General features: G+C 41.9%; 1 protein-coding gene across 2 annotated transcripts in view; it reads left to right on the forward strand.

The window, feature by feature from the left end:
* Vwa8 (von Willebrand factor A domain containing 8) overlaps nt 1-27399 on the forward strand; it is a 322019-nt gene that overhangs the window by 178996 nt on the left and 115624 nt on the right. For both annotated transcript variants that reach the window (XM_029541466.1, XM_021203139.2), the window contains exons 22-26: nt 16600-16675; nt 18905-19040; nt 20897-21016; nt 22879-23084; nt 25216-25367. In XM_029541466.1, coding sequence (XP_029397326.1) covers nt 16600-16675; nt 18905-19040; nt 20897-21016; nt 22879-23084; nt 25216-25367 — 690 coding nt within the window. The remainder of the gene's footprint in view (nt 1-16599; nt 16676-18904; nt 19041-20896; nt 21017-22878; nt 23085-25215; nt 25368-27399) is intronic.

A 27399-nucleotide genomic window follows, 5' to 3' on the forward strand; every position in this document is an offset into this window, starting at 1 on the left:
ATTTCTCTGTTCTTATATTTCCTGTGGACTTGATCTATTCATCTTTAAACTTCTAAATGTCTAAGTCACTGACTTTCAGCCTTTAAATTGTAACGTGTATTTAAGATTATGAGTGTGTTTGGGTCTTAGGCCCTTCCCCTCTAAGTGAAGAGCATAGACACAGTATTCATGATGTTCCTTTCTGTCTGGTATTCCAATATCTTCAGTGAAGAAGTTGGTACCCAGGATGCTTTCAAAACCCTAGAGGATTAGAGATAGATAGCATCTCTTGCTTCCTGTCTAGAGTGCCTTTAATATGAACATTCTGTTATGAATTAACAAGTGGGCCACAAGTGAGTGACACCTTCTGCCAGTATATAATCTGTTCTAATTCTGACACTAAGTAAATGTGTAGAGATAGTTTCTACAAGGAATTTTCTAAACTCAAAATAATAAAAATTTCAAAGCTGAAGTTTGTATTTTATGGCACCTATTGCTATAGGTGTTGCAAACAAAATAGCTATTTGTTTTATTAGGGCCTAGATATCTCTACTCAATCATATTAAATATTTACCTGACTATGTAAGGTGGGAGACAAAATGGTTCAATTTAAAATATAAAGTATTATAGAGTTCTCACTAATTAGACTGCTATTCCCACTAATTTCAAATAAGGGTTTCCTCCTTGCCGACAGCATTAGAGCTACATTTCACATAGAATTTAATGTATGCAGTTGCTTTAAGTGAAACATGTTTAAAGGACCTAAAACTAACTGTCTGAAAGAATGTATAGGGCTTCTCTAGCATGTGGATGATCACTTACGGTCTCTGCTGTGTCTGTGGTGGAATCCTTCCAAGGGATTGCTGATGATACCCTGTAATCAGTTCCTCTCAGTTTGGTTTATGGATGTCATTTGAAGAGATTAGTTATAAGAACCATTCAAAGCAGTCCTGGTTAGTAATGCACAGTGAGTGCCGTGCTCAAGGTGCTTCTGAGTGTGGTCTCATGAGCTTAGGTTCTGATGACCACAGTGCACATGATGAACAAGCTAAGCAGTTCGTGTCTGTGGTTAAAGTCAAGATGTCTGAAGGGTGTAGCTTAAGAGACTTAGAAGATTGATAGATGTGACTAGGGTTAATTGTATACATTTCAAATGGAAGAATCTATAGGAGTCCTATTTATACAAAGACTTGTGAAGTGAATTATTCAATTTTATGATCTTATGTTCATTTGACATGAAAGAGGACACCTGAATATTTAACTTCTATGGTTCTTGAGTAAAAGTACATGTCTTTATTAAAATTAGGATTTTAGGTAGGATGAGCTACCAGATTGTATTTCATTCGCTACTCTTTAGATACAAAGCTGAAAGTAGGAGTCCACAGGTATGATGTCTGCCCTTGGCTCTCTTCCTTGGCAGGATCATAAGAAATTTAAGTTGCACCTCCCAGCACAGCTCTCACTCTCTATCCCGGCTGGCCATCCCTGCTTGTAATCAGCTTATTCCAGACCAGGAGATTCCATGCCCTGCTCACAAGTTTTGAAGTTGAACAACTCGTTTTATTTCTTCATACAGCATTTGGTTGATTGGTAACTTCTTGGCTAACTTCATCTCTTGTTATAGTTTAGGTTGTGCACAACATTCGCTCCTTTGAACATCCACAGTAGGGCACTGTACCACTACATAGAAAGAGCATGAGCTTTAGAGGGCAACCCTGTCCTCACAAATTTCTGTGTTCCTAAACTCCTGGAGTCCTGACTTCCCTGTCTATCAAAGTAAAATGAGTTCCTGCAAACAGCTGAGGAGATTAAATAAGAATATGCACAGCAGGCTCACCATGGCGGCAGGCACTCGCCTCTGTCTTCCTGCTGAGCACTCAGGCTGAACTAATACTTGTTAAGCTCTTGATCTGCATCACACGAGCAGAACATTCCTAGTCCAGAAATCTAAAATTTGAAATGCTCCAAAATCCACAACATTTTGAATCTGACATGACTTGATACAGTAAAGAGATCTGGAGAAGGAAGGTGCCACTCACATTGAGTTTTAAGGGATTATGGGAAGTTTTCTAATTAGAAAAAGAAACAAGGTATTGTGGTTATTGAAGAGAAGGCTGTATGGGGACTCCAGAAAGAAACACGGCTTGGAGGAGAGAGGGCATGACCGGGATGGAGGAGAATCTGAGTGGATAAATGAGTGAATGTGTGTGACCAAGAATACTGGCAAGAGAATGACCGTCAGGGGATGGAACAGGTGAAGGGAGATGTCTGTACATGTGACCTGCAGTCATGAGGCCAGCACGCTGGCTCTCTACATACTGGATGCAGTGAATGCTTATTGAACTTACTTAGTGTGTGTTCATTTCATCTGGACTGTCAAGCTCATTCTTGTCCACCATCAGCTTTCGTTAACTACAGGAACCCATGACTGTTTGAGAATTGAGTGAGATTCTTTGTAGACTCAGGCAAAGGGGACCTGTGACTGTGTTCTCTAGATAATGTAGACAGCCCAACTAGTTAAAATATTGTGGTTAGTTATTTTTAAACCATTTTGCCTTTTCTCTGTTTTGTCTTTAAATTTGTCCCTTTCCAAAACCAAATGAAGTATACTTTGTAGCAAGTAGGTGCCAAATTAGCCCCTTTAAAATCAGATATCTTGGAGTGAATGCCTTTTCAAAGCACAGCATCATCCACGCACAGGGCTGTTCCCAGGGTGAAGAAAACAAGACGAAGTCCCAGGGGGCAGATGGAAGTGTTGGTAGGAAATAGAAAGGATGCACACTTCAAGTCTCATGGTGAATCTGACTGAACCGTCATCACATCATGCTTATCTGTGATAAAAGGGATCCCGGACTGGGACAGGGCACATGGCAGCTGCTGCTGAGCACATCTGCAAGCGAGCGAGCGCCTGTGTCTCAGCTTTCCCCATTACACATTTGAAAAACCTATTTAGAAACATTTTATTAGCAGCAGTTAAGTAAGTGCTGGTTTTCCTATTAAATGCCTGCCGCTGCTCCCATTTGACAGCATGGAGTATGATAAAGCCTCAGATTGCTATGTGTAGATCTTTGGTTTGTAATTATTTTTGACTTGTATCTGGTTGATTTCCAATTTCATCAAAATTCCTATATTTATGTCTTCCACAAACATTTATATAGCACACAGAGATTATCAACTTCACAAGTTCTACAATCACCTAGGACAAAGGGTGTACCTGTGATGGGTTATCTAGGTTAAATTTACCACCTTGAGACTATCTGTAAGGAATTATCTTGATTGTATTAATTGATTTGGAAAGACCTATCTCGATTGTGAATGGGTCCATTCCATAGAAGAGGATCCTATATAAAATGAAGAAGGCACTTGAGTACCAACTTGCTCTCTCTCTAAGCGCTGACGGACCAGCTGTTCCTGTCACCGTGGCTTCCCACCATGGTGAACTGGACCTTGAACTCTGAGCCACAGTAAGCCCTTCAGCCCTTGCGTTGCTTTTGGGAGAGTATTCTCTCACAGCACAGAAAGGAAACTAAGATATATGATGTCTGTCCCTGTTCCTAATATGCTTTCAGCCTGTAGCTAGTTGCTGTTCACCGTGTGCTTGTGAATTCTACCGTGACTATCTCTGTTTTAGGTGAACCAGTGAGGAGTAGGAAGGGTAGAGCTGACTGAGCTCACATAGTCACACATTGCCTATCATGGCTTCAGCTCTTGGCTTGATTTCATTGCACTGGATCTGAGGTGTCTCCTGTATGTACTGTCATATAGTTAAACTGTTGGCCAACTGATGCTTTAACTAACTCTGGGCTATGTATGATCACTTGATTGTTAAATTCTAGCATCATGTTTCTAATAATCTCCTCAGCTTGATCCCAAACTATTTTCCCCTAAGTGGCTGTTCTATCATTTCCCATTTTAAATCAATAATACTGTCCTTACTAGATTTTTTTCTTCTGCTTTCTTGGCAATTTCTCCAGGTTGTTGTTTTATCCATCCCTCCTATGAGGTGTGTTACCAGCAAATTTTGTAGTCCTCTTTTCTGTCTCCCAGGTGATTCACAGATCACATTAGTCAGGGTGGGCTTTGCCTACCGTCCCCCGGTGATAGCCTGCTTCCATGATACCGTCTTGTGCTTTGCTTCTAGCTGCTTGTCTGTGGGCTGCAGAGGCTGGTGAGTGAGCACTCCAGGCCAGGGTGCTTCACTCCCACCAAGCAGCTTGCTCTCCAGTGCTTTGTAAAGGCAAACTGGAAAGAGGGAAAGTGAGACTCCTTCTCAGCTCAAGTTCTAAGTCACAGGCTTAAGCACGAGAGCCACTGATATGGTCTGTCTTTCTAGCTGGGTTATCTGTCCCCACCAGAGCACAGTACCCTTTAAGTCTGAGAAAAACTTAAGAAATACAAATATATAACTCAGAATTTTTCATACAGATTTAAGAACTATTTATATTTTTTAAATTAGATGGTACGCCTCCATTTGTAGAAATAAAACAGTAACTACAGCTCACACCATTTAGCCACTACCTCTCCCCTTCTCAGCTCAGTCACTATTAGAATTAAATTTGTACAAGCTTGCACTCCCACCAGCAATGGAGGAGTGCATGTTCTCCTTGCTCCACATCCTTGACAGCATGTGCTATCATTTGAGGACTTTACCTTAACCATTCTGACAGGTGTAAAGTGGAGTCTCAGAGTTGTTTTGATTTGCATTTACCTGATGACTAAGGACATTGAACATTTCTTTAAGTGCTTCTCAGCCATTCTAGATTCCTCTACAGAGTGCAAACTTGTACAACTGCTTTGGAAATCAACTTGGTGGTTTCTCAGAAAACTGGGAATAGTTCTACATCAAGACCCAGGTAGACCACTCCAGGGCATATACCCAAAAGATGCCCCACCATAGCACAGGGACACATGCTCCACTATGTTCATAGCAGCCTTATTCATAATAGCCTGAAACTAGAAACAACCTAGATATCCCTCAGCTGAAGAATGGATACAGAAAATGTGGTACATCTACACAATGGAATACTATTCAGCTATTAAAAACCAAGACATCATGACTTTAGCAGGCAAATAGATGGAACTCGAGAATATCATCCTGAGTGAGGTAACCCAGACCCAAAAGGACATGCATGACGGGGACCTAGCATAACTGTCCTCTGAGAGGCTCCACCCAGCAGCTGACTGAAATAGATGCAAAGACCAACAGCCAAGCATTAGCTGGAGCCCCAGGAAAGGAGAACTATGTGCCCTGGAGGGGATAGGAACTCCACAGGAAGACTGACAGAGTTGACTAAGCTGGACTCTTGGGGGCTCTCAGAGACTAAACCACCAACCAAAGAACACATAAGGGCTGGACCTAGGCCTGTCTGCACATATATCACAGATGTGCAGCTCAGTCTTCATGTGAGTCCCCCAACAGCTGGAACGGGGGCTATCCCTAAAGCTGTTGCCTGTCTGTGGAATGTGTTCCCCTAACTGAGCTGCCTTGTCTGGACTCAGTGGGAGAGAATGCCCCTAGCCCTGCAGAGATGTGCCAGGGTGGAGGGATACCCAGAGGGGCTGCTGCCCTCTCAGAGGATTAGGGGAAGGAAAGTAGGGGGAGGGGGGACTGGGAGGGGACAGCAATGGGGTTGTAAAGTGAAGAAATAATTGATTTTTTTAAAGATAGGCTAGCCTAGACTTTGTCTTACAGACTTGACCAGAATCAAGTTCAAAGGATTTTCCTGTCTCTGCTTCCCTAATGCTGGGATTACAAGTATCTACTACCGCATCACACAGATGCATAAAGAAAGAAAGAAAGAAAGAAAAATAGAAATATTAAATTAAGGAAATTATTATTTTACCTTTATTGCCAATATAAAATCACTGGTATTCCAATGAAGGAAGGAACCAAATATTTTTAGTATTTTTTTTATAATAAAAAATAAAACAAATAAAGTCTGTTAAAGCTTTTCCAATCTCAGATCATCTAACCTGTTGGATAGTGTGTCCCAACCATTTACACTGCTACCCTCACTGGGCGCCTTTCCGGCCAGCCCCAGCTGCCAGTTCCTTGTGGTATCCACAGGGAGCCAGGAACAGCTAGTGCCTAAGACCTACCACCTCCCAGCTCATGCAGGGTGGCCATGCTTCTGTTGAGCTTTAGAAAGTGTGGACTGCTTTTGACAGCTATTGCTCTTAGGTGGGGGCAGCAGTGACAAATGAGCAGATGGTATTTCTTTTTATGATTTATTTATGTGCATTGGTATTTTGTCTGCATGTATGTTTACATGAGGGTACCGGATCCCCCCTGGAACTGGAGTTACAGGCAGTTGTGAGATACCATGTGGGTGCTGGGAATTAAACTTGAGTCTTCTAGAAGAGCAGCCAGTGCTCTTAGTTGCTGAACTATCTCTCCAACCCCTAATAGAAGGCTCTTTCAGTCAACAGATTTGGTATATGTTCCTGGGATGGCTCAATGCACAACTCTATGAGAAATTCCTACGAACTGAGTTATATCTATAATGTTGTGCAGGAAGAAACAGTAACATTGCTGAAAATCTGAAAGTGATTGCTATTTTCAAAGAGTTAATAAGTACGTTAGGTTGTTGTACTGGATAGTTTTGTGTCAACTTGACACAGCTGGAGTTATCACAGAGAAAGGAGCTTTAGTTGGGGAAATGCCCCCATGAAATCCAGCTGTGGGGCATTTTCTCAATTAGTGATCAAGGGGGAGAGGCCCCTTGTGGGTGGGACCATCTCTGGGCTGATAGTCTTGGTTCTATAAGAGAGCAGGCTGAGCAAGCCCGGGGAAGCAAGCCAGTAAAGAACATCCCCCCATGGCCTCTGCATCAGCTCCTGCTCTCTGACCTGCTTGAGTTCCAGTCCTGACTGTTCAGTGATGAACAGCAATGTGGAAATGTAAACTGAATAAACCCTTTCCTCCCCAACTGCTTCTTGGTCATGATGTTTGTGCAGGAATAGAAACACTGACTAAGACAGTCGTGTTCTCTTGAAGCAAAGCCAGAGATAAGAATGTTTGTGTAAGGGCTGGAGAGATGGCTCAGAGGTTAAGAGCACTGGCTGCCCTTCCAGAGGTCCTGAGTTCAATTCCCAGCACCCACATGATGGCTCACAACCATCTCATAATGAAATCTGATGCCATCTTCTGGTATGCAGCTGTACATGCAGATGTACATTAAATAAATAAAACTTAAAAAAAAGAAGAATGTTTATGTAAGTGATTTCTGAAGGACAGTTTTTATAGGAAACTTTCAGGGAAGTAGAAAATGGTGTAGACATTTAAATAAATGATCATGTGATAGGGAGTAAATTGAGACAAAGTAGAATTTAAACACTGAAAGTTTAGCAGCAATGACTCATTTTGTAACTACCATGGGATTATTCTGCATTTTGACAATTTTTCTAGTCTAGAGACTTAATGGGTAAGTTGATTCAGTATGAGATGAACCCATAAGACAACAACAAAACATGGACTGATGACTGCGTAAGGGCCCCACCAGTAGCTAAAGGAAACAGGTCTACCTCCAGTCTCTTGGGGAAAGAGAGCCATCAGTGTCAGCCTGTTGACATAGCGGACATTAGCCCTTTCTGTGTCTCTGCCCTGGTTTGCTGTAGCCTCCTAATTAAAAACTCAGCCTCTGTTCCGTGGTGACTCCCAGTTCCTGGCAGCAAGTCCCAGAGAACCGTACTTTCTTAATGCTTCCCTGATCCTGGTCTTTGGCAAGCAGATGTTGTTCCTGTTCTCTGTGCCACCTTTGGCCAAAGCATTTGCAGTGCACAGCAGAGCAGGGAGACCAAAGTGTGAATGTCACCTAAGGGCACTTGTCTGTGTGACATGTTCTTCAGCTGTTGATTAAACTGAACTTAGGGCTAGTTTAAATCACATATAACTAAGTGAATCATTCGTATTGTTTGTATCAAAATAGCTGTCTTTTTCTTTTAAAGAGGCCAAATGGGTATTTTTAATTATCAACAAATAAAAAATGAAGGTTATTTTAAGGTATTTTTCAGCTTTAGCTCATGGTTTTTTGCTTCTATTTTTGTACATTTCAAAATGTGTCTTTTCAAAACAAACTTTATTGATGGTAAGTTTAGGGACAGTGAACTAGGACACACTCCGCTAGCGTACCTGTCATTCCTTATCACAGCTGCATGTTCCTATCCCCATCTACCCACTGGACAGTGAGCCCTCCCAGGGCAGGGCTAGGTCAGCTGCCTATTTCCAGCACAGTAGCTACACAGCTAGTGTTCTGGAAAGTGTCTTAAGCCCGAGTCAGTGAGCGTCTCTCCCCACCTACACACCTTTGTGACATCCATTTGGAGAATCTTGTCTCCGAAGTAGATAGACATGAGATTGCCTGTGGACAGACTCCAGCATGATGTTTATTGTTGCTGCTGTTGTTGTTGTTTTCTTTTATTTTTCCTTTTTTATTGGATATTTTCTTTATTTACATTTCAAATGTTACCCCTTTTCTCTGTCCCCCCCCCCCGAAACCCCGTATCTCATCCCCACTTCCCCTGCTTCTATGATGGTGTTATCCTCTACTGGAAGGATAAACAGGCTGAAAAAGAAATTAGGGAAATGAGACCCTTCACAGTAGTCACAAATAATATTACATACCTTGGTGTGACTCTAACCAAGCAAGTGAAAGATCTGTATGACAAGAACTTCAAGTCTCTGAAGAAAGAAATGGAAGAAGATCTCAGAAGATAGAAAGATATCCCATGCTCCTTTTCCTTTTGTGTAACAATCCTATCACAGCTGATGCTCCTTCTGTAAGGCTAGGAGAGATTGCCAGGAAGTGGGAGGACTTTCTAGTCTCAGGATGACACGGCCATGTGACATCAGACAAAGGTGCCTTTGCTGATGGGGCTAACAGCAGAAGCCAGCAAATGCTGTATGTATGCAGCCTTTTCTCAGCCTCAGTCTGGATCGCTCCAAAGTACTGACCCTCATGCCACACCACAACCCATCGCTGATTAAGCCACCGGTTTTCTTCATTTGGGGGTTAATGAATGATATGAGAGATACAAGCAAATGCATTCAGATGGTGCGATTTAAATAAAACGTGACATGTGGAACAACAAGGTTCACATGAATGTGGCCGGAGAGCCTCTGCTTCTCAGCCCTGTGATCCCCTGGGAGCACATGCACGTCTCCCTCTGCACTGAATGCCCAGGAATGGGAGAGCTGGAGCGGAAGCTGATTTTTGCCACTAACAGCAGTGTATCCCTCTGAGATCATCAAACACGAAGCAGCAGGCAGGTGAACTGGAAAGCGCCAGCAGTTCACACTTGTTTGCACAACCACTTCTGCCCCACGTGACTCTAGCCTGCTCGCTTGAGACTGGCAAATGTAGAACCAGATCAGTGGGAACGTTTTCCAGTCCGTAAACCACCAGGAGTGGATTTCCAGAGTGAGCGACATCAATGGCCATTTGTTTCCTCTGAACAAGACATTAGTCATGGACTCCCTGGTGAGGAGAGTTACTGTGTCGTCCTGATGACAGCATCCCAGGAAGAAAGACACCACACCGGCTTTTCAGTGAGCATTCTGTGGGATCGAACTCGGGTCCTCAAGCTTGCATAGCACATAGCAAGCCCTTTCCAAATGACTCATCCGCCCAGTCTGCTGCCTGATTTGTTTAAATATTCCTCCAGTAAAGCCATATGTGTTACTACCAGTGAGGTAAGTATGTCTTGGATGAAAGACTACAGAATATCATGCCATGAAAATTTGTTCAGTTTTCCTCTTAAATAGGAAAATTAGAATGCACCATGTTTTCTGATAGCAAAAAGCATTCATCAGTCCTACCCCCTGGTGGCCTCTGTGCACAACTTTTAGTGTTTGACCCCACCCATCCTTCTAACCCTTTCCACACTGACTGGAGAGAAACTTACAGAGTCTTTCATTTTTTTGTCTGAAAAAGAGAAGTGCCTGCCAAAAAGCAAAATTGTTTTGAGTTCTTAAAATTTCTCAACCAAGAAAGCTAGTTTTCGGCGAAAAGGATCCAATTATCTATGCTCCATTTGAGCAGAGTGTTTTTATTTCTAAAGGCTGAACAACTTGCAAAGCTTTTCTGAGTTTGTGGGAATACTTGTCATGGCTTCATTAATAGAAGGATTCCTCGTGGAGTCGCGTGGATCCAGAAGGACAGCAGACATGGGAGAGGTAAACCAGGCTGGCTTGAGAGTTTGGCACCAGGAGGAGACTGGCTTAGCTTCCTTTCTTCCTGCTGCTTCCAGGAAGCACCTACCCAAGATGCAGCAGATGCAGCAGTACATCCATATCCAGAAAGCTTCTTTGGAAAAAAGAATTACCCCTATCCCCTACCCAATCTTCTGCCCGTCATGCTTTGACAGGACTTTTTTGGGGTCTAGGCTTTTAGTAAGGAGCAAGTGGCACTAGGTAAACTCTGTCCCCTATGGGACTATTTAAGGGCACGAGTCTCTTCAGTGTCTGGCAGGAATCCTAAGTGGTTTGCTCTCCAAAGGACTTTTCTTTATAAGCCATGAGAAGGCTCAAGCACTCTGGGCATTCCCATTTCACCTCCCACACCCACACCTCCTTCCCTTGCTTTCCTCTCAAACTTTATCATCTTTCTCTATTATATTTTTCTCATGATGCATGTTAATTACCTCTAGAGATGAGTTCCCTTGGGCTTTAGGGGACTGAGTGGATAACCAAGCCAGATGTATTCAAATGTAGTCTGGTGCTGTTTTTAAATTTTGTATTGCATTAATGTATTCTTGGTTTTTGTCTCCTTTCTTTTGTATTGGTTGGCAACATTTCTTTTCACAAGGACTGAGTGAGTCTCTTTGAAAGCCCAAGGAAGTTTCTTTCCCAATATAGCAAGATAAAGTTGCGGGTCACAGGAGAGGCCAGGTGCTTCTTCTAGTCAGTAAAAGGCCAGGGTCACTCCTTAAACTAATTAGCATCATCTCCACGTGAGGACCTCCCTGTTTCATTAATAATTATTACCATACTTCTATTTTACTACTTATCTTAAAATAATGCCGGCTTGTACAAAACTGATCCTGTCAACAGCCAGCTGTGGATCAGGGAAGGGTTCATGGGGCCCTGTCCCTGATGAACTATTGGCTACTGAAGGATTTGAGGGAAGGGAAAATCGTTACCTTCAGTCGTGTATCCACTGGTGATTCTACTAGGAACAGTGGGTGTTCTAAACCTGTGGCCACTCAGATGGCTTGGTCAAAATGAGTGGATCACAAAACAAAGAATTTGGGAAAGGAACCTGTAGGCAGGAGACAGTGATGGCAGAGGATGATGGGAGATGAAGGTAAACAGAAAGCAGTTAAGTTGTATGTGAAAATGTCAGTGAATTTAGCCAATAAAGAAGTATGTTCTTGAGCCAGGTGGTGGTGGTGCACACCTTTAATCCTAGCACTCAGAAAGCAGAGGCAGTTTGAGTTTGAGGCCAGCCTCATCTACAGAGTGAGTTCCAGGACAGTTGGGACTACACAGAGAAATGCTGCTACGGGGAAAAAAAAAAACAATTAAATGTATGTTAAATGTTTAATCCCAGCACTCAAGTGTGGGGGCTGGGGAGCAGGGGGAGGCCGAGGGCAGGTGGCTCTTTTGTGATTTGTGATTTCTAGGGCAGCAAAGATCACATACTGAGACCCAGTCTTTAAAGAAACTTTATTTAGTAAATATATTTATGTTTTATTTGTTGTCGTCTAATAATAACTATTAGTTCTTATTATGACCTGGCCAGCCCCCCAATAATCTAGTCAAAGTCTTATTGATTTATTTGATTTTAATAATAATGATCTTAATTTAATACTAAAGCTTATTTAATCAGCTTTAGCACAATTACTGGCCGATTACCCCTGATGTATTTTCCTAGGCTAGACTGGCTGCTTCCCCTCTGTGCTTCCCCATCACTGTTCTGCAGTCTGAGTCTCACCCACCATGCTTCTGTCCCAAGTCTGTCCTCAGGGGCAGTTCTCTTAGCCACATGCTCCTGGTCCGTCCTGTCTAAGGGAGGCCCCCTGCCCTCTCTGTCTTCTTTCCTTCTCCTCTGTTCTCTTTCTCACGTTCCCTGCCTGGGACAGCCAACCTGGTAGCTGAAACCCCACCTACTTCTACTCTCCCCAGTGATTGGCTGTCAGCCACTTTTTTTTTCTTTTTTTTATTATTTTCATTATTTACATTTCAAATGCTATCCTGAAAGTTTCCTATACCCCGCCCCCCACCTCTGCTCCCCTACCCACCCACTCCCACTACTTGGCCCAGGCCTTGCCTTGTACTGGGTCATATAAAGTTTGCAAGACCAAGGGGCCTCTCTTCCCAATGATGGCTAATTAGGCCATCTTCTGCTACATATGCAGCTAGAGACACAATCTCAGGGGGTACTGGTTAGTTCATATTGTTGTTCCACCTACAGGGTTGCAGCCCCCTTCAGGTCCTTGGGTGCTTTCTCTAGCTCCTCCATTGGGGTCCCTGTGTTCCATCCAATAGCTGGCTGTGAGCATCCACTTCTGTGTTTGCCAGGCACTGGCATAGCCTCACAAGAGTCCGCAATATCAGGGTCCCTTCAGCAGAATCTTGCTGGCATGAGCATTAGTATCTAGGTTTGGTGCCTGATGATGGGATGGACTCCCGAATGGGGTACTCTCTGGATAGTCCATCCTTTCATCTTAGCTCTAAATTTTGACTCTGTACCTATATCCTTTCATGGGTATTTTGTTCCTTATTCTAAGGAGGAATGAAGTATTTAACCAGTCAGAGAAGATAGGCGAGCAAAGTTTACAACATCACTTGGCGTACTTGAGAATGTGTTACTCTGGACTGCAACCGGATCTTATTTTTTAAAGATTTATTTATTTTTATATATTTGAATACAATGTTGCTGACTTTAGACGCACCAGAAGAGGGTATGGGATCCCATTACAGATGGTTGTGAGCCACCACATGGTTGCTGGGAATTGAACTCAGGACCTCTGGAAGAACAGCCACTTAACCACTGAACCATCTCTCCAGCCCCTGCAACTAGATCTTAAGGGCTTGTATTTAGCATTTGAATACATAGCAGCACCAGACCAAACCCCAATAATTATTGACAAGAATTATCATTTAGTTCTACTTCTGAATCACCCCTCTGTTTACAGTACTGATCAAATCTGTGTTCGTTGTCTCCTGAGCCTTCTGTTTTCTGTTCTCATGTTTACCTCATTCTGAGTGTTCTGTAGACACTTTGGTTTCAGGGCATAGCAGGTACTAAAGGGGATACCAGCTTTTGAAGCTCTTCTGCCTTCTCTTTTTCTTTCACCCCCGGGTCCCCCCCCCCCAAGGAAAAAAAACTAATTTAAATCTATGGCAATGACGCTCATTAAAATATCCTCAAAATAAATATCTTTATTTTAATATGTTTTGGTCCTGGGTGGATTAGGGAATAGCTTTATGTACCTATACAAACAGCTTTTCAGAGCAGACTGCATTTTCTCTCCTGACTTCTCCCTACCACTTTTTGCCCCTTCCCTCAGAGGCTAGTTACCCACCCACACCCTCCCACCCTTCCTCCTCAGAAGTTCGCCTCCCCACACCACCCACCCACCCACACCAGTTTTACTTCCTCATTTTAACAAAGATTTGGTCTGTAAATAACTTAATTATTTTTATTGTACATGGCATCATTTTTAAGTAAACTACTGCATATAACAAATTTGACTTCAAAAAAGGATATAAATTACAGTTAAAAGAAAACTAGTTTAGCATACTATTTCTTTGTGCCACCCACATACTGACTTAAACTTTGATAGAAAATTGTACTTTGTAAACTAGTAAGAAACAGGAACAATTCGTAATAGCGTAAATGCCAGCAATTAGCTGAACATTCATTAATTAACTCAAGCATTACCAGTAACTGGAAAGCATCTATTAAAACTTGGGCCAACGAAACTGAAGCAGAGATGTGGTTTAGCTTTTCTTTTCCCCAGTATTGTAATATTTATTAGCTAATATTTCAAAGCTGTCCTTTGAAAGGAACAAGTCAAAACAGTTTTGAAATTGCTGTATTCTCTTCAGGCATTGTTTTGTATATGTAGAATTAATATGTTTGACCCAAGATGCTCATAAATGTGGAGCAATGATTTAACTCTAATACTCTGGAAGAAATAACTATCATTGTGTCCTTAGGCATCTGTGTCCAGTGCTGTCTGTGGCCACAGTAAATGCCTTGTTATTTATGACTTCCAGTTTATAAGATGTTGTAGAAATTCAGCTCTTCTCTTACTATTAGGTACCTGCAGAGCAGAGGACATTGTGCCATCCCCTCCCCCAGCACACCGACGCATCAGCACATAACTGTCCCAAATACAAGCAACTAGAGTTTTGTGTCACTCTCATTTTACATAATTCACCAGCCCTTCCTTTCCCTTTGATGTTCCAGATGAAAGCATCCATAGCACGGCAGAGCAGACAGGGTTTTTATCCTGAAATAATCCTCTTTTTCCCGTAGCCAGTCTCACTGACGTCATGGTTCCCATTTGCCTTTATCCCCATTGCAGTCACCTCTGGAGAGCATCAAAACTTAATAATAATAGTAATAATAGTAAAGGAAAATAAAACTAAAACCAAGACAACAACACAACAAAAAAGGCAAAACCATGTGTTCTTACTTCAAGCACCGAACCATTAATGAAATCTAATTGGGCAGGTTGCATACTATCAGATGTCAAACATTATAAAGCAATTTCATTGGCCTTTTTAAACTTAGAATTCACCTTAAGTTGACTGATCCTAAGGCGCTGTGCAGCACCGTTACTGCAGAAACTGACTTTCCTTCCTTCGAACTGACAATGATGCAAGAGTTTCTTGTTCCTTTTTGGTGCTGGAAGGTGTCAAGTTGTTGCCCTTAAAAGATGTGAGAGCTGAGGTGAGAAATCCATTATGCTGCTATAAAAATCTGTGTGAACAAGTATTTTTCCTCTCCCTACCCACCCTCTAGCACTAGAATATTAATAGTGGATTTAAGTCAGCTAATGAAACTTTGTTCTTAATTTATTCAAAACTGAAAATTAATTTGTCATTAAAAGATAGTATAAAATACAACTGACAGTGAAGGTATAAGACCTGTGAATTCAGAAATGGATATATAACCACATCCCCTAATGTCTTACAAAGGCATACTGAAGGGCACCAATAAATGGCCAGAATGTATTTCCACAGTTCTTTACATTTAATTTGATTTTTATTAAAGACAAAACCATGATTCTTTGGGATATATTCTTGGTGAGGTGGAGGAAACAATGAAGTCTGGGGACAAACCATTATCCCACAAGACCATGATCATGGAGGCTTGAAAGAGGCTCAGGATAGTGATGAGCCAGACCCAAGGGGCTAACTCAAGAAACCCATTACCTGTCAAATTAAAGAATTCTTTCCAACAAGGTATAAATGAGACAGGAAGTCTAGAACTGATAAAGGTGCATGATTATATTGCCCAAGTATCTGTCCTAGCCCTGGTACGTGAAGACTTTGATGGAGAGTTACCCAATGCAATAGGAAATCTAAATTCAGCTCATCTGGAATAAAAGATGGACCTAAACCATCAACTCAGTGCCGTGACTAGTCACCCCCAAGGGTACCTTGCTGACATCACAGTACTTTGTATGACAGACTTAAAGATGATTCGGACCATACCTTACCTCCAAGATGCACGTTACAAATTTTTAAGTTTGTAATAAAATACAGAGTCGAGGTCTAAAGTTCACAGCATGGCCAGTGTCTTACACATAGTAGGTGCTCAAGACTGCATCTGAAGCTTTGTTGTTTACTTTGAATAACTAACAGGGTCTTTTGAAAAGCAATTTGTACTTTGAGAGATACCAGTTATAATTTATTTCATGTGATTCCATTGTGTAGCTTGGTCAGGTTGGCCATAGGACTTTTCATTTTTAAAATGCCATGCACACAGAAAGTAAAGGCATGAAATTGCTTACAGCACTGCACATAGGTTTGGCAAAAACATCCACAGGTGATAGTAACTTCACAGCTCATTAGAAAAGAGGCTCAGAGCATAGATAACTCAGTGCTGACACTTTTCAACACCCAAACTGAAGGGCCAGATAAAAAGTAAAAGAATAGCTTCAAATACAAACAGTATGGCCTTGGATTTCATCTCCAAATCTTCAAGATCCTATGAAGTAGTTGTGTTCTTCCAGTAGCATTATAGTCTGACCTTTGCCCGGACGACGGGCTGGGTGGGATGTGCTTGTTCATCTAGTGGCCAGGATAGCAAACTTGTCATCAGAATTTTTAAATAGTATAAGCATTCGTTGTAATATGTAGTAATCTATGCATATTTTTAAATAGTCTATTCATCCTCAGGAAATCATTTAGAGTAGTGAGATTACTACAAATAAGATTACTGGAGGAACGAGAACTGATTTGGCCACTGTATTAATTTATAAACCACTTAGACTTACATTGTCAACAGAACCCTGTTGTTGGCGGCAGTTTTACTCATTATGTCGTTTTCCTTGGGAAAATCAAGATGATGAACAAATGCAGAGATTTACTCATTGGTTTATTTATTCATGCCCAACATCGGTTTATTTCCTTACTGACTGAAATGTTTGGTTTGACTTTAGGGACACCACAGTGCAGTCTCTGACTCTTCAGCCCGCAGTGAAAGATGGACTGATTGTGTATGAAGACTCACCTCTGGTCAGTAAGCCAATGATAACAATATTTTAAAGTGTGTTTTGCTTGTAACTGTATCTCAGATACAATTAGACAATGGGTTAATTGTCTGATTGGAGCACATTTGTTTATCGTTTTAGATGCGCAGGTCTGTCTCATTGGAGCACACACATGTATCATTTTCGATTCACGTTTCTATCAAAATGGCATTATTGGGAAAGTAACATATTCTTTTACTGCACTTTCTCTCCTGAGTGAGAGTCAGGGACTGACACAAATCCCTTGCTTATTCTCTGAGATTGTTTTTAAGTCTGCTGTTGTTCTAAACTAACAGAACATTAACTGGGTGTTTTGAGAAGCCGACTCAGATCTAAGCCTGGCCACAATATTGCAGAGCAGGCAGCCATCATGGGACTACTGTGGGCCAGACCCCAAGGTTGGGGACTTTGACATCTGTACCAGGAGTCTCCAAGGTTGAGCCTAGCTCTTCTCTGAAAAGAGAGGTTAGAGAAGCCACATGTTGGCTTTAAAAATAAATAAATGAATAAATACATCCTAAATTAAAAAAAAATTCTTATCAAGTCTTTGAGAGTACAGTATGAGGTTTTGTGATGAAAGGGAGCATCTTAAGGCAGTGGCAACACATGCCTTTAACCCCAGCACTCAGTAGGCACAGGCAGGCAGATTTCTGAATTCAAGGCCAGCCTGGTCTACAGAGTGAGTTCCAGGACAGCCAGGGCTACACAGAGAAACCCTGTCTAGAGAAACTGTCTCGATAAACCAAAATCAAAACAAACAAAAGGTGGAGGAATAGCCTTTATCAATTTGCATTTAAAATGATTAGTTAACACTATATAGTCAGAACAATTTATGACGTGGTCATAAATGTTATAGGTTGTTAGTATCTCTTTTAGAAAGAAATCTTAGGTTTATGTTGAAGTGCATAGAGTATCTCCTGTCTGCCTCCTTAAAAGCACGAGGAGAGGCATGGCAAGGTGGATCATCAAGTCCACAGCTCCCATCTTCCTTCTCATGGCCCCCTCCACGTAGTTACTGAAGACCTCAAGAGCTTACCTGCCTTTCTCCTTCCTATGCAAACATCTATAGACTATACCTTTATACAAGATCAGTCTAGTCATTTTACCTGTATTTTTCCATACCTGCTTCAGTTTTCCAAAGTAAGTACTTTGTATATTCTGCCAAGTTTAGTATCCTGCAGGCTAGCCTAGTGCTCCATTTTCGTCGTGTTGGAACTCATGCACGTGTAGTTGTGCCCTGTTACTTGTGAGGTGACATGCATAGCTCCTGCTCTGGCAGCCCATTCCTTAGCCTTCATGTGCCTTTTCTTACCTTTACTGTCTAGAGAGGACATAGGCTCTCCATGTTCACTCTTCCCCAAGTGCAGTTTGACCATTGATTCTCTTTGCCTTGAATACCTACCTCCTCTGATCTATAAAACTTTGACAGTATTTAATGATCCATGAAAGCAGTTTTTCAAAACACACAGTGACTGTCATGCAGACTCCTGCCAGCTCTGTGGCCCTTCATCTACATTTTACACTCCCTAAGCACCCCCATTCTAGGGAGTGAAACGGTTGGGAATGATAATGCAAAGCTCGCTGCTGTGTTTTAGTAACTCTGTGATGCTTCTGTTGCTGTGTGGGAGTGGGCCGTAACCTACAGCAGCTCTGCCAAGTGCGGAGCAGTGAGCAGTGAGCTTTTAGTAGTGCTTCCTTTGGTTCTTTTCTTTTTTTTTTTTTTTTTTTTTTTTTTTTTTTTTTTTTTTAAATATCAACAATTTTAATTTAATGCATAGTGACAAAAAATTAATAATGAATGAGTAGAAAATTAATACTAACAATGAACATGGAATATGATTTAATCACTCAGAAATTCCATGGCAGACAATTGTATAATATACATGCATAATTAAAATATAATTGATATAGATCTAAATATGTCCATTACTACATAAAATCTAACAATTGTCCAAAGCTTATTAAGATATGGTAATTAAANTGATAAAATTTTTACATATCTTGTATCTTAAAGTGGACTAAATAAAATTCAAAGTATAAAATTATTCTCAAAATGTTTTTGACCATTAGTTATTAAACTAGAAATAAATAAGTAAAAGATAATTAGAATGACTGCAGCTATTAAAAATTAGACATCATGTTTCCAGTTGACATGTTATAAAAAAGAACTGACAGGTTCTTTTCTTGATCATTACAAATTTTTCTCTCTCAAAAGGTCAAAGCAGTGAAGTTGGGCCATATTCTAGTAGTAGATGAGGCAGACAAAGCCCCAACAAATGTCACCTGTGTTTTGAAAACTCTAGTAGAAAACGGAGAAATGATTCTAGCAGACGGAAGGCGTATTGTTGCGGGTAAGTACTGAAAAGCAACGTTTTCCTTACTGTGTCAGTTTGCACCTTTAATCTGCTTTGTTGGCTATTTGGTTTTGTTTGATGCTAAGAGTAGAATCGGAGCTTCAGTCATGGAATCACATGCTCTGTCATACACATCATCCACAGCCCCTAGTTTCTCTCCTCTATAATCAGTCTCTATAAATCTCAGTTGTAGAAGTGAGACAAATCAGCTTTATACCGTCCTAGTCTAAAAATGTCAACCTTGAACCTTTATACTAATTTTTCATATAGTTGTGTATGATTGTATTATTGAATTGCTATCTGGAAATTTTTAGAAACATTGGTGTGTTTCTCTTGCTCACAAAATTTACTTTATATTATTGGCTCGGTACACTTAAAAATCACTAATATGTACTGGAGACATGGCTCAGTGATGAAGAGTACTTGCTGCTCTTCCAAAGCATCCAGGATCCATTCCCAGAACACCCATGTTCACTCACATCTGTACCTCCAGTTCTGGGCAGTCCAGTGCTGTCCCCTGGTACTAGACACACAAGTAGGTGAACACGTGCAGACACAATGCTAGACACAGTTTTTACAGATCACTGGATGTTTCGTTTAATTTGTTTGTGTGTGTATGTGTGTACAATTGTATAGATAGAGATAGCGATATATATCAATCACTCGGGAAGAGGTTATTCTCTGCTTTAAATTTTCTTCTCTTCCTACCCATACACACACTCGTTTTGCAGTTATTGCTGGAAAAGAAATGAAGATAAATTAATCTCATAAGTGTTGTCTTCATTAGGATTTCTGTTCCTGTCATAAAGTAGTGTGATCACATGCATCTTTGTGACTTCAGGTCATAGTCCATGGCTGAAGGGCAGGAACTCAAGGCAGGAAGCTGGAGGCAGAAGCTGAGGTAGAGATCATGGAGGAGCGTGGATTACTGGCTTGTGCCTGGTAGAGCTCTCAGTGTGCTCATCTATGCACCTAGGAACCCCCTGCCTAGGGGTGGCGTTACCCACAGTGGGCTGGGTCCTTTCATAGCAATCACTAGCAAAGAGAAGGACTCAGAGAGTTTTCTACAGGTACTCTTACTGAGGCATATTCTCATTAGAGGTTCCCACTTCCCAGGTGAACTACCATGTGTTAAGCTGACCAAAAACCAAAACCAAACCTAACCAGCACAAGTATATATAACTGCAAGACAATGTAAGTTTATCAAATGCAGTGCAAGATTCTAATTTCAGAGAGGTTTTGTCTCCTGAAAGACTTGAAAATTCATAACTAGCCATAGAAAATACATAGCCGGTGCCGTAAAATCATCAGTATTTGAAGTGTACATACAAAGAGGGCTCTGCTAGAAAACTCAGCATCATAGAGGCTCTTTAGTGCTGTTGAACATGGTACTCCAGCCTCTACCTAGCACCAAACATCATTTTAACATTTCTCTTTCACAGTTAGTGAAAAATGAGAATTTGCCTTAGTATTGTCCCTTGACAGAATCCCTCAGACTCTCAGAGAATAGAACTCAGCCTGCTCCCTTGCTCTGGAGCTCACAGCACTACAAAGATAGTGCACCAAGAAAGGAGAAGGGGCTCCTGAGACAGCACTGTGGTCCAGCACTGCCTGTGCCTGGCCCTTTGTGTGTTCCCCTGTGGTTTGGAAGGCTAGCTTAGAAGTAAAAGAAGAGAATAATTTTCAAACTCAAGTGTGATTTTTAAACAGCTTTTTTTTTTCTGGTGTTCCAGATTGAAGCGGGGCCATTGAGCCATGTTTATCATATGTCCTACCGCAGCCTCATGGTGGCAGTTGAATCGGGAACACCTGTTTTGAGCAGAGTTTCACAAACAACGCATTTCATTTTTCAGATGCAGCTAATGTGGATGGAAGAGAGAACATTATCGTGATCCACCCTGACTTCAGGATGATGGTTCTGGCCAACAGGCCTGGCTTCCCTTTCTTGGGCAATGATTTCTTTGGAACTTTAGGTAAAAACAATGACTGTAATAATAACAATGATAGTTTCAACCGCAATGCTGCAGTGCGTGGCTGCTGTTGCTTACCGTGAGCTGTGTCTGCCCTAGCCACATGGGGAGTGGAGACCTTTTGATACTCACAGGAGTTATTTTTCCTGAGATCACTTAGCCAATGAGTGGTGGAGCTGAGCTTTGTGTCCAAGTCTGGCTTAGCCCCTTCCTCCTTAAGCAGTTGTACTGTACTTGCTGTTTAATGCTACATGATGAATGGCTACTAGTGTCTGCTTCTATCACCTCCTCTCACTAAAAAGATCAAGGCCAGCTGTGAAGAGACTGAGTCATACTGAGTAGAGAGGCCCCCTGAGGATGCTGCATCATCATCATCATCATCATCGTCGTCGTCATCGTCATCTTCCTCCTCATCCTCCTCCATGAAGGAGGATTCCTCTGCTCTGGAATCTCACACTCAGTACAAAGCAAGCCTGTGCTCCTGTTAGGAGCTTGATCTGGTAGCTCACATAGGATTCGTCCCAGTGGTTTACCTGAACAGCCATCTAAGCACAAGGACAGTCAGCACAACATTGTGTACAGTAACTAGAATGAAACAACTACTCTCCTTCCTTCCAAAGGAGACTAGATAAAGAAATCCTGCTGTATCCACACAGTAGATAGTACGCCACTATTAAGAGAAATATCAGTAATACTAGCATGCTAAAATGAAAAGCAATAGTAGTTGTAACAATAAGTGGTGGCAATGAGGATGGTAGTGTGAACATTCCAGAAGGGACAGGTGTATGCTGGAGTCTCACTTATACTGTTTAGGTCATTTTTATTTTAGACTGCTGCATTACTGCTGCAGTTACAAATGTGCTCCTGTAACACTCCAGAGCAAGTCTGTAGTTCTCTCTAGTGTGGAAAGGTAGAAGTTCTTCCCAGGGTCAGGTTCTCCATAGCTGCTCTCACCCGAGGGCTGTGTTCTCACCTTCATCCCAAGGCCCACAGTGATGCTCACTGTCTCTCCAATGCCCCTGCCTCCCTCTCCCTTCCCCGGGCCAGGTGTACTTGCTGGAGCTGAATCAACCACCTCGAATGCTGGTGAAAGCAGCCTCATTTTGTCAGGCTTTCCCTGCTTGGCGAGGCCTACACGACTGCCCTCTCCCTCCTCCGGCTGTACCACCACGGACCATCCTAACTTACCATCCTTGTAACAATATCATTCCACAAGGATGGGGAGTTTTAAAAATCATTGAAATATACCTAGGTAACATATGGTATCTGGAAGATGTTTAGTAATTATTTGGTGACTGCATGGTAGAGGGACCAAGTACCTTTTACATTCAGGATAACTTTCATTTTCAAGAAAAAACAAAACAAAACAAAACAAACAAACAAACAAACAAAAAACCCAGAGCTGTCCTGCATGTTTGTATTTGAAATTGTCAGTCTGTGAGATGAATCCTGAAGCTGTGATACTCTGCTTTTATTACTTTAAATACACACAGGCACAGGTACATATGCACACATAAAATAGCTGTGTATCCAAATGGTCCCTAAATCAAAATAAGGCCTCACTGCTGCTGGTCTAGACTGAGCCATTCCCACTGAGTGTTTTGCCAGGGTTCTCTCCCAGTAAGCATGTATTCAGACATCACATGCCTTTTTATAGAATTAAACTCATGCAGAACAAACCATACATCATTCAGCTTTCTTCTGGTTCAGGAGTTTTCTTTCTTCTTTGTATAGTTCTATTATTAGATGGGCTTCCTGAGATTTGCTGAGCAACTACTGGCTCTTTAAGCCCTGGTTGCAGTTTGTGCTGCAGCCTCACAGTGGATTGACTGCTCACTGAATGGGACTCTCCTTCTTCTCTGTAGGTGACATTTTTAGCTGTCATGCCATTGACAACCCCAAGCCCCATTCAGAGCTTGAGATGCTCAAACAGTATGGCCCAGATGTGCCTGAGCCCATCCTTCAGAAGCTCGTGGCAGCCTTTGGAGAGCTGAGGAACTTGGCTGACCAAGGGATCATCAACTACCCTTATTCCACCAGAGAAGTGGTCAACATCGTCAAACACTTACAGGTGTGGTATACTCCTGTGTCTTCCAGACTGTACAGTTTATAGCTGGCATTTCCATTCCATTCTATGACAGGTCAGCCAGGCAACCTGATACGATGTGTGCATAAGCTAAGTAATAAATCTAAAAGACCAACGATGTTCTCACTTCAGTCTCTGAGTTGGCTTTGGCAAGGTTTTGTGCCTTGGGCATTACCAATCAGCTAAAAACTTTGATGAGTTGACTTTGGGTTTGTTTGGCTTTTTATATGGGTATGATGGGGGGTGCTTTGGAGAGGAAAAATAATTAAGCAGCAAGGAAATGTTTCTATTGTTTGGCTTTTTACAACCGGCATGTGGTGTCTGGGTAGGAAGTATTCCAAATGACATGAAGGTAGAAAGTAGGACAAGATCTAATAGACAGTATACGAAAAGAACGCTTGTCAAGATAGGCAAGTGGTCACGAGAATAAAATTCCTGTGACCATATACAATGTATAACCTATTTAATAAAGAAAAAGAAAAAAGTGTAAACTCTATGTAGCAAGTAATGATCTCCAGACAACAGCCACAGCCTTGTGACTCTTGAATTCTCTTCGATCTCTAGCTCTCCAAGAAAACCTTACTGAAAACATAGGTAGCTGGGAGGTAAAAGGAGGGAGATTTTACAGCGAGAAAAGCTTCCTCCGTTGCAGAGGAAGAGATTCTGTTACATAGCGCGCTGGCTGAAGAGCAGTTAATGATAATGGAAGATTCATTTCAAAGCTGCAAGAGAATAGATCTTACATGATTTTATCCATTGAGATATAATTATGCAGAACAACAAATAGGTCAGTTCACATGCTTTAATGACGCTGCAACATATGCACTACAGGAATACTGCGTTATCCTGAAGTCTGAAAACTGACTTGAAAAAATTTCATTGTATATTGTTTTATGTATAATATATATATTTGTTATATATGTATAATATATCTATATGTTTTATTCTATGTGTGTGTGTGTGTATATGAGAAGAAAAAGAAAAGCTTACGCTCTGTAGGAGGCCTCGCTAAGTCTAGCTCACCAGCATGGATGCCAGCTCCAAGAGGAAATGAGAACAGTCAGTAGAGGAGCCACCAGCACAGGTCTAGCTGCGGTGGCTCCTGCCTTCTTAGCTCTGTGACCAGGGAGCAGCAGGCAGCACCGTGCTCCATTTCCTGTCCTTAAGTCCCTCTTCCCCTCCTTGTCCCTTTATCTTTTTTTCCCCATTTATTCATAGACTGTGAGTTTTCTAGACATGTCTGTGTTGACATTCAACATTTTATTTAGCTGGTCTGTTTAACTTGGTCAGTCTAGTGTGTCCATTTTTCTTTTTGTAAATTACATTTTATTTAGAATACAGAACAATGGGTTTTCATACAGGCATGGCATGGTGCCCTGCTCTGTCCACTCCTCCCCCCTCTGCTCCTCCTCACTATTCCTCCTCACCTCATATTGGTTCCCTTCTGCCCAGATTGTTCCCTCTGTTCGGTGTGTGTGTGTGTGTGTGTGTGTGTGTGTGTGTGTGTGTGTGTGTGTGTGTACACATAGTTAAAGCCCCCTGTGTGTTTAACAGAGAACATGATATTCCGTCTTTCTCTCCTTGCCCTCTTTTGTCCCCCACTCCTCTCCCCCTTTAAACCTTATCCTCACCACTCAGAGGCCCCCTTCCACTTGCATGTCCTCTGTGTGTTTGTTTAGCACAGGATCCACATGAGAGAGAACACAGCATGCTTGTCTCTGCTTCTGGCTTACATCATGTCTCATGATCTCCAGCTCCATGCATTTTCCTGTGGGTGACAGGACTTATTTTCTTTATGGCTGCCTAAAACTCCGATGTGTGTACATACCACATACTAATCCAGTCATCTGTCATGTCTTGGCTGGTGGGTTGTGGAGCAGTAAACGGTTGAGAAGCCAGCAGAGGGTCTGAGCAGGGTCCCACACCTGAGCTACACAGTAGAAATGGAAGAGCTGCTAAACATGAGTGTGTGTGTTTCCTTCCTGCCTGGTTATCAGACACAGCTAATGCGTTTCTGCTGAAGCCCATGTGTGCGCTGTTGCTCTATAAGTTTTATAAACCTTTATAATGATGTATGCTTTATCTCATAGATAATGAGGAATTTTTTTTCATACAGAAATTTCCCACTGAAGGCCTCTCCAGTGTGGTTCGGAATGTGTTTGACTTCGATTCTTACAACAACGACATGCGGGAGACTTTGATGAATACTTTGCACAAATATGGGATCCCCATTGGAGCAAAGCCTACCAATGTGCAGCTGGCAAAGGAGTAAGGAAACACACTGTTGATAGAACCTTGAGCATTGTCCTTCTGACTCTTAGGTGCTGATAGTCCCTAACCTACTGTAGACATTACTAAGCTGACCTGGTGTGGGAAGGCCTCCAGGAGCAGTGTTCCTCAGAGGCTACTGTTTGCTGGCTGGTCTCAGTTAAGTAGCATCATTTATAGTCCTGTAAATTAAAGATTTCAGTTTTTATGACTATCCCATGAGTAGATGTAACACACTCAAATAAAGGGGAATATTTGTTTCTTTATCAGTCTCCGTCCTTTTGTTGAATGACTGCGGGTCTCTATTTCATAATCCAGTACAATTTAGTATATAGCTGTGAAAACTGCAGAAGAGTAAAATGTTCATTTGTCAAGATGCTTTCTTTAGGACAGATAGGCTTCTAAATATGCCAGATTAATGTAGATCTAAGGGTACTTATTCTAGTTTTATAGATAAAAGGGGTAATGAGAATAATCGGACTCCTAGCACATGGGCTGACAACCAGCCTTTTATATGTTCAAACCAAATATGTGGTTGACCAGATGGTGGTTGGCATCTTTGTCTACAAAATGTAGGTTGCCATAAATTCGCATGAAGCAATCACAGCTCTTAAGGTAAATTACTAGACCTTATTCTACGTGAGGCACTATTTAGAATGAGGTTAAATTTAAGTCACTGATTAGTCTGGCAATATATGTTTTCCTAAGTCCATATATCATCATTCTTTGAAGTCATAAAAACATCATAGTGGAAGCCAAGAAAAACCAATTACTAACATACCGAGAATTTCTCAAAGAGAAACAAATATTCCCCTTCCGAGGTAAAGCACAGCTGGCATCACGTTAGACATTCCGAGGGGGCTGCTGGGTGCTGTCGGGAAATGCGAGTGGGAGTCAGCTGCTCATACTTACGTGTTTCTATACAATGCAGCTTTAGTGACTGCTTAGCAGTCCTTATGGCATTTTGAACAATGTAATTTCTTGAGTACAATGTCTTCTATATTAGAGAGTCGAGAACATGTCTTTAATATACAAGCTTCTGTTACTTTCATGTCTTTCTTACAGACCCTTCTTTTTTTTCACTTGGCAATGGGATGGTTTAATCACTGTTAACAAACTTTCGTCATTAAGATTCTAGCCCTGTGGAAAGTAGGCTTGTGAATTGCAGCTAATTTCTTAGTGTGTTATTTATTGGTGTAACCTGTGTTAGTTCGGCACATTGATTATAAGAAAATTGCTGCCAGTTTCTTTTGGAAGGAAGGCAGAATAATGACTTGGCTTCTTGTTGTCATGCTTATTGTGAAGAGCAGCACTTGGTGCAGTGGGCTTGCACCTCCAGGGCAAGAGACTGCTATCTCTGTGCTCACATTGGCGGCTTAGAGAGAAGAGGTCGACCTTGCACTTGAGATTGGACTAGACACAGCTGCATAGACCTAACAATAAGCTGAGGGCAATGTGAGAGAAGGGAAGGGAACTTTGTCTGGGGTGGAGGTGTTTGTACCGTGTATAATGTGCACAGTTGTTCAGAGCAGGTTTGTCATCTGTAAACTATACACTACAAGACCCACGTGTTCCATAGGATTCTTCCTGGCAGGTTGCCAGCCCTGCATTGGAGAAGTCAGGTGATAAAGTGAGCAAGGCTTGGGATTCAGTGATGCGTCGGCTGTCTTAGCCTGCCTTCCTCGGCCTACCACAGCTGCACTCGAGACTGCTGAGTTTCTCTTCAGGCACAGGAGTTTGGAGCAGTTTCTTCACTGAATGGAATCCCTGATGATAAAAAGGAGAACATTTTATTATCGAACACCTAAGAGTAAAATTTGCTCTTCAGATCAGGGCACTTATGAGAATGGAAGAGGAAGTGTTGGCAGTAACTGTAAAAGGAGATGGACTGTCCTGGTTCAGGCTGGAATATGATGCTCTCTTCACTAGACCCTGCCTCTCTCACAGCCTCTGCCTCACTAGGCCCTGCTTGTCTCACAGCCTCTGCCTCACTAGGCCCTGCTTCTCTCACAGCCTCTGCCTCACTAGGCCC

The sequence above is a fragment of the Mus pahari genome, chromosome 8 (assembly GCF_900095145.1).
Source record: "Mus pahari chromosome 8, PAHARI_EIJ_v1.1, whole genome shotgun sequence".
NCBI lineage: Eukaryota > Metazoa > Chordata > Mammalia > Rodentia > Muridae > Mus > Mus pahari.